Below are 11413 nucleotides of genomic sequence, written 5' to 3' on the forward strand. Positions count from 1 at the left end.
GAAAATCTAGAGGGTAGCACGTGCCCCAAGTGCTACCCTATGGATCTACCTACATCTGTGGGTTTTTCATTACTAGTTGTCTTAATACTAGAGATACATACACGTTGTTCATCGTCAGGGTCGTAGGAATGTATTTCATTGTAGGGTGATCCTGCAATTATAAATAAATGTACGTCTTCTGATTTATGGGTATTCTAATATGCTCCCAAATAAAAGGAAAAAACGAGAATTACAAGAGGTCGCAGAAACCCTAATAACGGTGACATGCCACAATTCGGTGGCCTAGATACTGTAGCTACGTGTGCGCGTGTGCGTTTGTGTATGTATATTTCATTAAAAGATTATATTGGTTCATTACAAAAACAAGAAACCCACATCTATAAAAGAAAATATACGTAAACCAAAGTTTAAGTGTCTGATAACTTGCATAGTGTTCACCACAGCTCGTACGAGTGCTCGCTGTCTATGGACGACTGAAATGTGCATATACTTCCGCATTCTATATTTTTATCACTCAGCTCGATCGTGTGACTATGCGATCTAGTCACTTTTGTATAGCTGTATTTTGTGATACATGTGTTTAGAAAGTGAATGTCGGGTGTTGTCGAATCATGGCGTCCATGGGTGATAAAACTTCGCCGCTGGAGGAGCAGTTAAAACGTCTTTATACCTATCGCGAAATGCTACGTAATTCTTTCGAAGACACGGCCGAAGATATCAAAACGATCAAAAATACTATCGGGGATGAAGTTGTTATTCCTGATTTCAAATCGGAGGAAATTATTGAATGTCATGATAATCTTGGAAAAGATCCCACTGTTCTAGTTTGCGGACAGGTCAACTGCGGAAAGTCGTCTTTGATTAATCAATTGCTTAAAGGAAATAGACCCGTTCTTCCAATTAGTGATCAGCCATGTACCGCTCGTCTAGTTAGACTTTACTACTCGCCGACGAAACAGATAACGTTGAAGAGTAAAAGTGGTGGAATCAAACGGGACAATCTACCCTTCCGTAGACGTACTTTGAAGCAGCTGATACATTTACCCGAAAAGTTGCGGGAACAAGAAAATGAGATCAGTGACGTTGTCGAAATTGGTCTCGATAACGAACTGCTTAGGTGTGGGTTGCAGTTAATCGACGCACCGGGTATAAACGAAGGAGAAGGTCAACTCGGAGACATCGTTGAAAAGTACATCGATGGGACCCTGCAACTTTTATTATATGTGATCGACGGAAATAGGTCATTCAACAAAAAGGTATACCTGAAATATGTGCCTAATAATAATAATAATATATATATATATAGTTCTCTTTTATCTAAACGCAATATTCATTATGTATTTTTGATGGTAGTCAGTTGAAAACTACCAATACTTCCACTCGACTACTAAAATATAACTTGAACACAAGGTTTCTCTTATTAACTGAGATCTGGTGTAAAGATGTTTTTTTACAATAATCTATAATTTCAGGATTTGGGATTCATTACTGCTGTAAAAACACGTTGCCCAGGCATCGAAATTATATACGTGTGCAACAAAGTTGAAGAAGATCGTAGGGCCACAACAATGGACACGCCTGACGATGAAGATGAAGAAACATTTGTCAAAAGTTTACACGATCGCGACAAAGCTTCACTTGTATATAAAAAGCTATATAGCGCCCGCCTCGTCAACAAAAACGTACATGATTACAAACAGAGCGAAGAATTATTCGGAATATCGTGTGAAATGATAGAAAAAGCACAGAGGTGTGATAAACAGGATGAATATGAAGAGTATATATACCAGTACCAGCGACTATTGAAGCGAATCGGCGAACAGTACTCTAAATGTTTTAAGGATGCACTATCCACAGTGGCCACGCGACTCAATATGATCCAAAAACGGGTGTTCGACTACTGTCTCAACGACAAGGTATTGATCGAGATTCGAGCGATGGGGGCAGATGATTTCAAGGAGAAACTAGCGCAACTGAAAGCAAGTGTGACAATCGATCCCGATAAGGATTTGAAGAATCTTGAATGTTCGAAAGATGATCTGGTTAGAGGAATGGAATGCAGAATCGACAACATGTTGGAGAGATTGCGAGACGATGTTCGTCAGCTGGAACTAGGGAACAACATCGATGATAATCGGAAGATAATACTCGACTTCGTTTTAATGCGGGTTTTGTCCAAATGGCAAGCGCCGCTAGTCAAAATTGTTGACGTAGCAGTGTGCTGTTTGACAAAAACTCTTGAAGATATACTCGAGATGGCGAAACCGTTTGATGATTTCATCAGTGAGAGCATATGTTTAGACAGTTTGATATCGTTATCTAAGACAGACTTCAGCCGCATTGTGAGGTGTGAGCTAAAAGAACTTGGAAAGAAATTCAAGATTAAAGCAATGAAAGAAGATTTCGTTTGTTTATTTGGAAAAACGTTAAAGAAAGATTCCGTGCACTGGAAATGTAGTACGGCCGAAATAATGCTAAAAAGTATCGACACAAAAGCACTCATCGAAAGGCTTTTGGTGGGACTTAAGGACATCATTCGTAAAGTTGTCGATGAATTCGCGTCGCTCGTCGGGACGATTGAAACCCATTACAGCCAACGTGTGGCCAAACGAGATGACGAAGTGTTGTCATTGTGTGATTTATTCCCTCCTTTCGGATCACGAATTTGCCTAACTGAGGCGTTGAAATCTACGCTGGAACATGAAACTGTGCAGCTTGGTGAGGCGCTTGCTAGTGGTCACAGAGGAGTAGTATACAACGGATCGTGGCGTGGACTTCATTCAATCTGTTGCGCAGAAGAGGTCGTTTTCAAAGTCTGGAACAGCGATAGAACCATGCCGAACTACGTGTTGGGGCAAACTTGGAACTTTGAAAGGTAAGATAAGTCGATAGCGTACAATTTCGATTCATTATCCACTAGTACATGCTAAATTATATACATTTAAATTCAATGTCTACCGTATCTTGAACACTCAGGTTAATGCCAAAATCACAGCTGGCTTTCACAGTACCTGTGAAAGCGTTGGCATTGGACGATGAATATAGATTAGTTTGGATGTTCTCTCGTGCTCAAGGCGATACCCTATTCGTTTTGTTAACGTCAAAATCGAATGTATTCAAGGCAGTTCCATTAAACACAAGATTAGGGATCATCGTGCAAATATTGCGAGCTTCCCAGCGATATTCTGAACGGGGATTCCATTTTGCCGAATATTCGCCTAACAACATTTTTGTCAATAAGGTACACGGTAACGTTGCTCGAGATGGGGATTATGAATCATCATTAGGCTCAGCTGCAGATGCTAATAACTTCCCTAATTTCTTTTCATTTCAGGATGAAAATGGTGAATATCAGATAAAAATGAATATGAAATGGGAATCGCTAGCGGTGCCTTATCCACTACCCGACGGAAAACCTCCTTTTCACATCGCACCCGAAATATATCGGGCAGGATTTGCGTGCGCAAATTTATGCGAGTCATACAGTATAGCCGTGTTGTTAGTATTCGTAGTGATTGGTGAATTTAAGCGCGTTCCATGCGTGAACACCGACGATGTTACTGAGATTAGAGATGCGGTCTGTTCGGGTTCCCTAGCGAAGGCGCTGGTCGATTTAGTCGACCATGCTTACGATGTGAATCCTCAATCACGAAAAGATTTGAGTAATTTAGCAGCGAACAGTTTTCGATTGTACTGCGACAACCGTGCTAGCACCAAAACAATGCTGGAGGACTTACTCGACATTATCGCTTCTCTGTGACCTACCCGGCAGATCACCTAGTTTCTATTCTAGTTTGCTTATTTATACTAGTTTTACAGATTTCATCATTCAGTAGTGTATTCTGCGCGTTTAATGAAACTTGAACCCGCGTATCGTGAAGGCAGTATGACGTCGTGCTCTTTTAAGCTAAGCTTAGAGCATTGTTTTATGGTGAATTAAAGAGACATATAACTTGAAAATGCGTGGGCGTGACTGTATTTTTGTAAAGATGTATGAATAAAACCAAGTAAAAATGCCCCGAAGTCCGCATCTGCCCATGAAGCATTTAACGTTAGTGGACACTAGCTGCCTTACCAACGGGGAGGTTTCCAATCAATAACATAACTAGGGCATATAGTCCGAAACTGATAAATTGTGAAAATTTCTATCTAATTCAATTTCAATGTTAAGTTACTCTGCCATAGCGATAGAATAATTTCTTTCTGTAACAGGGTGCTATCCTAGCCTTAGAGAAGAATGCTATTTCAATCTTCGCGAATACGCAAACTGGCTCGCGTGTATCACAGGGGCTCGTATCAGAGTTGTAGGTAATGTAAAAACGATAATCGGTTAATCCTATGTCTATAGAATATGTAAAATAACATACTTTAGACATATGATTCACAGTATCGTTTTTACATTAACTCTGATACGAGCCCCAGTGGCGTGTAAAGTTAAAACTAGTAATTTTCATTTTAGTGTCTGCTTGTAAGCTTATATACGTTTTTCTTTCCGTGGAATAGACTTGACATGATATTTCACTTTGTTAGATCTCATGGTTAAAAATATATAACAAACCCGTGCTTTCCGAAGAATTTACTTATTTGAAGCTTCTTTTAAGTCGTAGGAAAAATGGAATAAGGAGAGAATCCCACAATGATAATAAAAAGTCCGAAAATGAAACTTCGAGATAGTAGTTTATTTCAACGTTTCGACTATATCCTAATAGTCATCTTCAGGAATAATGAGATACTACAGAAATTATGAGATATATATACAATCCAGAGACAAAGAGACTAATTCAAGTAAATATATATATAAATATAAATATATAAATAAATATATATATATAAATATAAATATATATATTATATATATTATATATTATATTATATATATATATATATATATATATATATATATATATATATATATATATATATATATATATATATTATATATATATATATATATATATATATATATATATATATATATATATATATATATATATATATATATATATATATATATATATATATATATATATATATATATATATATATATATATATAATATATATATATATATATATATATATATATATATATATATATATATATATGTATATATATATATATATATATATATATATATATATTAAATACGCATTTTAGAAATAACAACCTTAGAACTCCTACGTTGGCTACCGATAAACAGCCTATCATTGTACCGTATGTACCTTTCCCCGAGAATTCTAAAGTTTCTCTTCGGTCACTAAATAAACAACTTATCTTTAAATACAATAATAAACTTAGTAACATATTGATTAATAACAAACCGAAAACCGAATCCCTAAACTGTGGAATTTATAAAATACCTTGTAAAGTTTGCGACAAAGTATATATAGGAGAAACAGGTCGGAATCTTAATCAACGCATAAAAGAGCATAAATTTAGATGTAAAAAACTTTAAACCTGAAAGCGGAGTTGCTAGTCATGTTTTTCAGACTTCACACAATTTTGATTTTGCTAATGCTGAATTAATTTACCCTTGCAGCGATAAAACTAGAAGACATATTTTGGAATCTGCATTAATTATTGAAAATTGGAACAACGTTGTAAAACAATGGTTTTTCACCCCAAAATAAACTTATATCAAAATTCCTCTGTAAACTGGTTAAACTCAACACTTGATTTCCCCTTTGATTATTTGTTATTTGTTCTCTCATCAATTTCGTCTCTGACTTAACTTGTATTCACCTTTGTTTTAATTTAAGTGCCCCCTAGTTTGTCTTTCTTTTTACTACTGACTTTAAGTTTCATTTATATTTATACTCACTATTGTTGTTTATAATCACCCCTTAGTTTGCTTCCCTTTAATCTATTTTAGCGTGTAACTGTTTCTACGTTAATTTTCCTTTAGTTTGTATCATCTCTGATTACTTGAATTAGTCTCTTTGTCTCTGGATTGTATATATATCTCATAATTTCTGTAGTATCTCATTATTCCTGAAGATGACTATTAGGATATAGTCGAAACGTTGAAATCTCGAAGTTTCATTTTCGGACTTTTTATTATCATTGTGGGATTCTCTCCTCATCGCGTCAACACGGATATAGTGTTCTACCAATCGTGATAAAAACGGAATAGTTCTATAGAAAAACAATCCCGCCTCCTGGGCCAAATTCGGTTTTCGCATCTAGTCGACTAGCGCGGAAACTACTAACCGAATGCGCTTGATTTTAGAACTTTTTCTGGAAAATAGTTCCGACAAACGGACATACGGTTTCGTTTAGTTCGACTATGGTCGACTAACTCAGATAACCGAAGGTTGCCCTGGCCGTACATCTTCACCCGTCAAGGGATTCGAACCCACTACGCTTAAAACTGTTCGCCGAACGAGCTCGGGAGTGATACCTGACCCCTGGCAAGCGAGGATGTGGCCGTACCGCGCATGCCATCTTCACCCGTCAAGGGATTCGAACCCACTACGCTAAAGCTGTTCCCCGAACTGGAAGCGAGTTCGGGAGTGATACTGGACCCCTGGCAAGCGAGGATGCGTGCATGCTTAAAAACTATTCCGTTATAGTTTTATGTTTTAATACCGAGACGTGGTGCCATCTGGATTCAATATGGCAGCCTCCATGAGCTCACGATTTTCGACGAATATTTTCATGAAATATCATCTTTTACGTGTGTCACAGTTGATGACAGGTTGTAATAGTGGTTGGACAGAATGGAAAAATACAGGAATTGATAGCATTAGAAATTTTTTTTCTTCCGGTAGCATTCATGATCAGGCAAATGAGGGAAAAGATAATTTTTTCGATGAACAATATTTTGAAAATGCTTCAGAAATGACGGCTCACCCCAACCAACTAGAGAGTAATAAATCTCTGGAGCCATCCAAAAGGAGTCGAATTAAAAGTACCAGTGAAAAGACAGATAATTATTTTGATGAGGAATATTTTCTTTCACAATCAGATGCTGCTGCCTATTCTAATAACATTATTGAACGTAGCAATGACATTATACCGTCGAAAGAAGAAACTGAAAATGTAGTTGCTGGGAATAGTTGTGTCTCTGATAGTAATCTGCACTTCATTGATTCTCAATACTTTGCAACACCTCCCCTTCATCACGAGAAGAATTGTGATTCTGATTTCATTGGGTTGCAATCATTCGTTGAGACCAGCCAACGAGGCAAAAAACAGCATATACCAAATGACAAAAAGACTCCAACACCTCAGAGTGAGATGAAGACGGTAGATAACATCAATGCTACACTGCCATCTGATGATGAAGGAACTATTTTTGTAAACAAAGAGTCTGCTCTTGCAAAGAGAATCAATGAGAGAATTGTGCCTAATATAGAAAATCCCAAAACAGCTTTTGACCATGCGATGAAAATTCGCAGGGAATTAAAATCTGGAAGAAAATCAAGTATGTTTTTATGGTTTTCCGAGCATAGCCTATCACTGCGAATTATATTTCTTGTAGATGAAGCTAGAACTAATTTCCATCTTTTTAGAGGGCCCCGATGTTGACAGCAAAGGTTTTCGAATACTGAAGTATCAAACGCCTGATTTTTCAACAGTTATGTCGCAGACAATGGTTAGGATGATAAAAGATGCTGTTGTCTATAATGATGGTAGGGAATAGATTAATTTTCAATAGATAAATATTGACTACCTGTATGCATAACACAATTTTCTGATATTTTCAGGAGACATTGTTATAATTGACAAACCTTATGGGATTGCTTCACACGGTAAAACTGCAATGTGGATTTCATTAGATTTTTTACATTGTTGCTTCAAAATTATTTTTTAAGTAATTTGTAATCTTATCTTCTAAAGGTGGGCCTGGAGTTCAGCATAGCATCGGTAAAATGTTAGGTGATCTGACCAAACTACTTTTTCCGATGAGCTCCGACAAACTTCAACTTCTTCATCGTTTGGATAAGGAATGTACGGGTATTTTGGTGCTAGCCAGGTATTTGAATCAAAATTATATCAATGGAATTTACTGGAAAGTTTGAGAATGAAATATTTAATTTCTAATGAAACAGCAGTCAAAGAAGTCGACTACAAATCAATTTGATAAATGATCTTTATTTAGAACTCCGCAGACTGTTTCACGAATTAAGAAGATGTTCAAAGACAGAGAGGTCATAAAGAAGTACTGGTTTATCACAAAGGGTATTCCTAGTCCCGAAGAAGGTATTTGTACTACAGTTGACCACGCTTATATCGCCATTGCATATACATTGTATTGTATAGACGTTTACAATGTGTATTTCATTTGATCCCTATAAATCTCTACAGTTAACCTAATACCTGTCCTGGTATATATTGTATTTTTTGTATCGTATCAACGGTTATACAAACACTTAATGCCGGTTTCGATGTGTGCTACTCAGTACTGCTGCGTCTTCCATTTGACAAGCACTGCAAATGAATAGTATTTTTTTTGCTGGACCCATGGACCTGTGATTTTGACATCTTTCCATGGGTATCTCTCTAAATGACTGTCAGCTACTGAAATGGAATGATTCTATCAGTTGACGGGAATGTTGACAAAAAATACATTTCTAAATTTTTATGTTAATGATATACAGTCAACCCCCGATAAACCGTCCTCCCATTTACCACTACCCCCGCCTACAGCCAGGTTTTCTCAATCTACCTCTCTATACAAATACATAGTAAAACACCCCCAATATACGGCCATACTCTATACCGCCAAAATCGTTCTGCATCGATGTGGGTGGTAAATGGGGGTTGACTGTATAACAATATAATAACCGATTTTAAACAATGAATTGTTATCCGAGGTTGTTATAACAAGGTTTCACTATAGCTCATTAACTGTAACGTATAGAATGGATGTTGCAGTTGTTGATGCCATGTGTTCTCATAAGTAATTCGTCATCTCAATACGAAGATTAGATTTTTAGTACTTGATTATATATTTGAATGTTTCTATGGAAACTCATTCGGTGTTAAGTGTTAATAACTTTAATCTTCACAGTATGGTACAGTAGAAAACTTAGCTACTTCCGGCGTCTGTATGTTATTACAAAACCAAGAATTTCGTCCCAAGTAGGGTTATTTCCATTGTTCATACGGGATAAAACGAACATTTTATAGTACATATTTTTATTATTTAAGTTTCTGATATAACTTCAAAAAAAAGCTATACTATAATGTATTTACTTAACATTGAAATATTTAACTTACGGGGCATAAAGTTTTTTCGTTCTATTTTATGATTTGACTGTATGGATTAATATGATAATATTAATTCACTCCAGGTGTGATCGATATTCCAATGAAGGAGGTTAAAGTTGGCAACCATTTTCGGGTATAGGTTATTCCTTATTAAGCATGTGCCATGTCTGAATCTATGTGTCTGGCTTACTCGGTGTTGTTTTACTTTCCATTCCATTAGATGGGACTTATTCCAGAAAAGGTCATGACCAGGAAGCAAATAGAAGATGCATCACAAGCAATAACACAGTATAGAATTCTTGATAAGAATGGATCTGCTGCTATCGTTGAATGCCAGCCAGTAACAGGTCTGTTCCTCACCAATACAATACTTACTAACTCTAATTAACTTATCTTGTGAACATAGGGATCATTCATTTATTACGTACGCATGAAATTTGACTTTGACCCCCCTCCCTGTACGCAAAATCGGCCATTTTTTCATGTACATAAAGCATTACAGTACGCGATTGCATTTATCCCTCCCCCTCCCCTAATGCGTTCGTAATAAAATGAATGATCCCATATCCAATTACTTGCTTATTTCCTTGGTTTCAAAAGTAATTAGCTCTGAATGATTGAGACCTATCTTTATTTTCATATCATTCATTATTATGAAAATGAATTTATTTCATTCTAATGACAAATAAAATTTATTTCATTCTAATGACAAATACATGTAATCAAATTCTATAAATCCTATACAATTGAAAATGTGTTGTATTCCAGGTGTGAAGCATCAAATAAGAACTCATATGGCATTCGGCTTGAACTGTCCAATATTAGGTGATCATAAATATTCTCATCTCACCAAATTAGCTCCACAGGTAAAAATATTGACTACAGGATAAATGCATTTGTTATTAACGATTCAACATTTTATTCCATTATGATTGAGCAATTTAGATGATGTGAACTTGCCATGAATAAGTGTAGAATAAATTTTTACTTTTCAGCGTCTTCACGCGGATATTTTGCTTCGTTTGGGAATCCGCCAAGCAAAAGCCCGCCATGTTCCGATGCATTTGCATGCCAAGAGTATAGTGCTTCCACATATACTAGATGGAAGGAACCTGTTTGTCCGAACGAACCTGCCATCACATTTCAGCAAAAATATGAAGCGATTGAAATTGAAGCCAGGGATATGGTGATTTAGAATGCTGGAAAAATATATTTCTCCGGGACTTTTTGTTGATACAGTATATTCTAGGATATATGCATTGACCTACTTTACTAAAAAAAATTTCATGCTAGACATGTATTATATGTATATATATTTGTCCAATGGCTGCAGCATCCATTGAAGAATTACAATTAGCTGTCAGCGATTCATTGAGCACGTTATAAATTACATTGTACATTGCAGCAGGATCATTTTTCAATAACATACAAGTGATCTACGATTGATTAGCGCTGAATGTAATGAATTGTTCCATGTATCTCATTTACTACAGAACGTAATGCATGTATACAAATTAGACTTTCCGTGAACAATATACATAATCATTCCTGGAATTCAGAAATATTACTGTGTACTTTCAAGAATCATCATATTTTACAGTACACCACATCCTGTTAGAATTAATGTACAATATACAATTTTTTAGATGAAAGCGTTAAATTATGTACAAAAACTGTTCACTATTTATTGTATTCAAAATGGAATTCATTCTCATACAAGGGACAATTATATTTCGATTGAATATCAATATGTTTTTTTTTCTACAAGATTTCATCGGTTTATGAGATTCTTAGTGTTCATGATCCTCCCCACCCGACTGATTCGAACCTAATGGCATCGAGACTCGTGCTATGGCTGATGTGCTATGTGTTTCAGATTTGGAATGATTTTATATTTCATAAAATGAAATAGAAGCTGTGATTGACATGAATTTGATTGACAAACATGATTCTTTGCTAAAGATTTTCGGTTGTTGTTTCATCGTTTTTTTTCTGTTCTGATAAGCAAAAAAGTTATCCGAAGATGCTACGGCTGTGATTTCCTGTTGGGCTCGTTCAAAGGAGGCTACCGTATTGAGACTCGTGGGCGGCTTACTCAATAATAAGCGGGTGTTGGCTTTTTATGTCGCCTCTTCGCGAATTAATGAATGCTTTGAATGTGCACATCTGACGGGAGCAGATAATTTTCAACAACGTG

General features: G+C 36.1%; 2 protein-coding genes across 3 annotated transcripts; both read left to right on the top strand.

Annotated features, from left to right (window-relative positions):
- The first annotated feature begins 562 nt into the window (after positions 1-562).
- On the top strand, positions 563-4558 carry LOC141900522 (uncharacterized). 2 transcript variants are annotated; one of them, XM_074787443.1, is made up of 4 exons: positions 563-1256; positions 1473-2875; positions 2977-3241; positions 3335-4558. In XM_074787443.1, exons 1-4 carry the CDS (start codon positions 612-614, stop codon positions 3758-3760), a joined length of 2739 nt encoding a protein of 912 aa, XP_074643544.1. In that variant the 5' UTR covers positions 563-611; the 3' UTR covers positions 3761-4558. The 2 variants fall into 2 exon arrangements, with proteins under 2 accessions (XP_074643544.1, XP_074643545.1); XM_074787444.1 differs by lacking the exon at positions 2977-3241 and having other exon boundaries at positions 3335-3491.
- Positions 4559-6615: 2057 nt separating this feature from the next.
- LOC141899053 (uncharacterized) lies at positions 6616-11156 on the top strand. The gene is made up of 9 exons (XM_074785206.1): positions 6616-7426; positions 7515-7634; positions 7710-7754; positions 7843-7978; positions 8105-8205; positions 9300-9349; positions 9437-9563; positions 9985-10082; positions 10212-11156. Exons 1-9 carry the CDS (start codon positions 6616-6618, stop codon positions 10404-10406), a joined length of 1683 nt encoding a protein of 560 aa, XP_074641307.1. The 3' UTR covers positions 10407-11156.
- Positions 11157-11413: the final 257 nt, after the last annotated feature.

The sequence above is a fragment of the Tubulanus polymorphus genome, chromosome 2 (assembly GCF_964204645.1).
Source record: "Tubulanus polymorphus chromosome 2, tnTubPoly1.2, whole genome shotgun sequence".
NCBI lineage: Eukaryota > Metazoa > Nemertea > Palaeonemertea > Tubulaniformes > Tubulanidae > Tubulanus > Tubulanus polymorphus.

Coding starts and splice junctions, on each gene's coding strand:
- LOC141900522 (XM_074787443.1), top strand. CDS start 612: ATGGCGTCCATGGGTGATAAAACTTCGCCGCTGGAGGAGCAGTTAAAA. Junction 1,257..1,472: donor ATAGGTCATTCAACAAAAAG/GTATACCTGAAA, acceptor CTATAATTTCAG/GATTTGGGATTCATTACTGC. Junction 3,242..3,334: donor ACAACATTTTTGTCAATAAG/GTACACGGTAAC, acceptor TTTTCATTTCAG/GATGAAAATGGTGAATATCA.
- LOC141899053 (XM_074785206.1), top strand. CDS start 6,616: ATGGCAGCCTCCATGAGCTCACGATTTTCGACGAATATTTTCATGAAA. Junction 7,979..8,104: donor GGTATTTTGGTGCTAGCCAG/GTATTTGAATCA, acceptor ATCTTTATTTAG/AACTCCGCAGACTGTTTCAC. Junction 9,564..9,984: donor TGAATGCCAGCCAGTAACAG/GTCTGTTCCTCA, acceptor GTTGTATTCCAG/GTGTGAAGCATCAAATAAGA.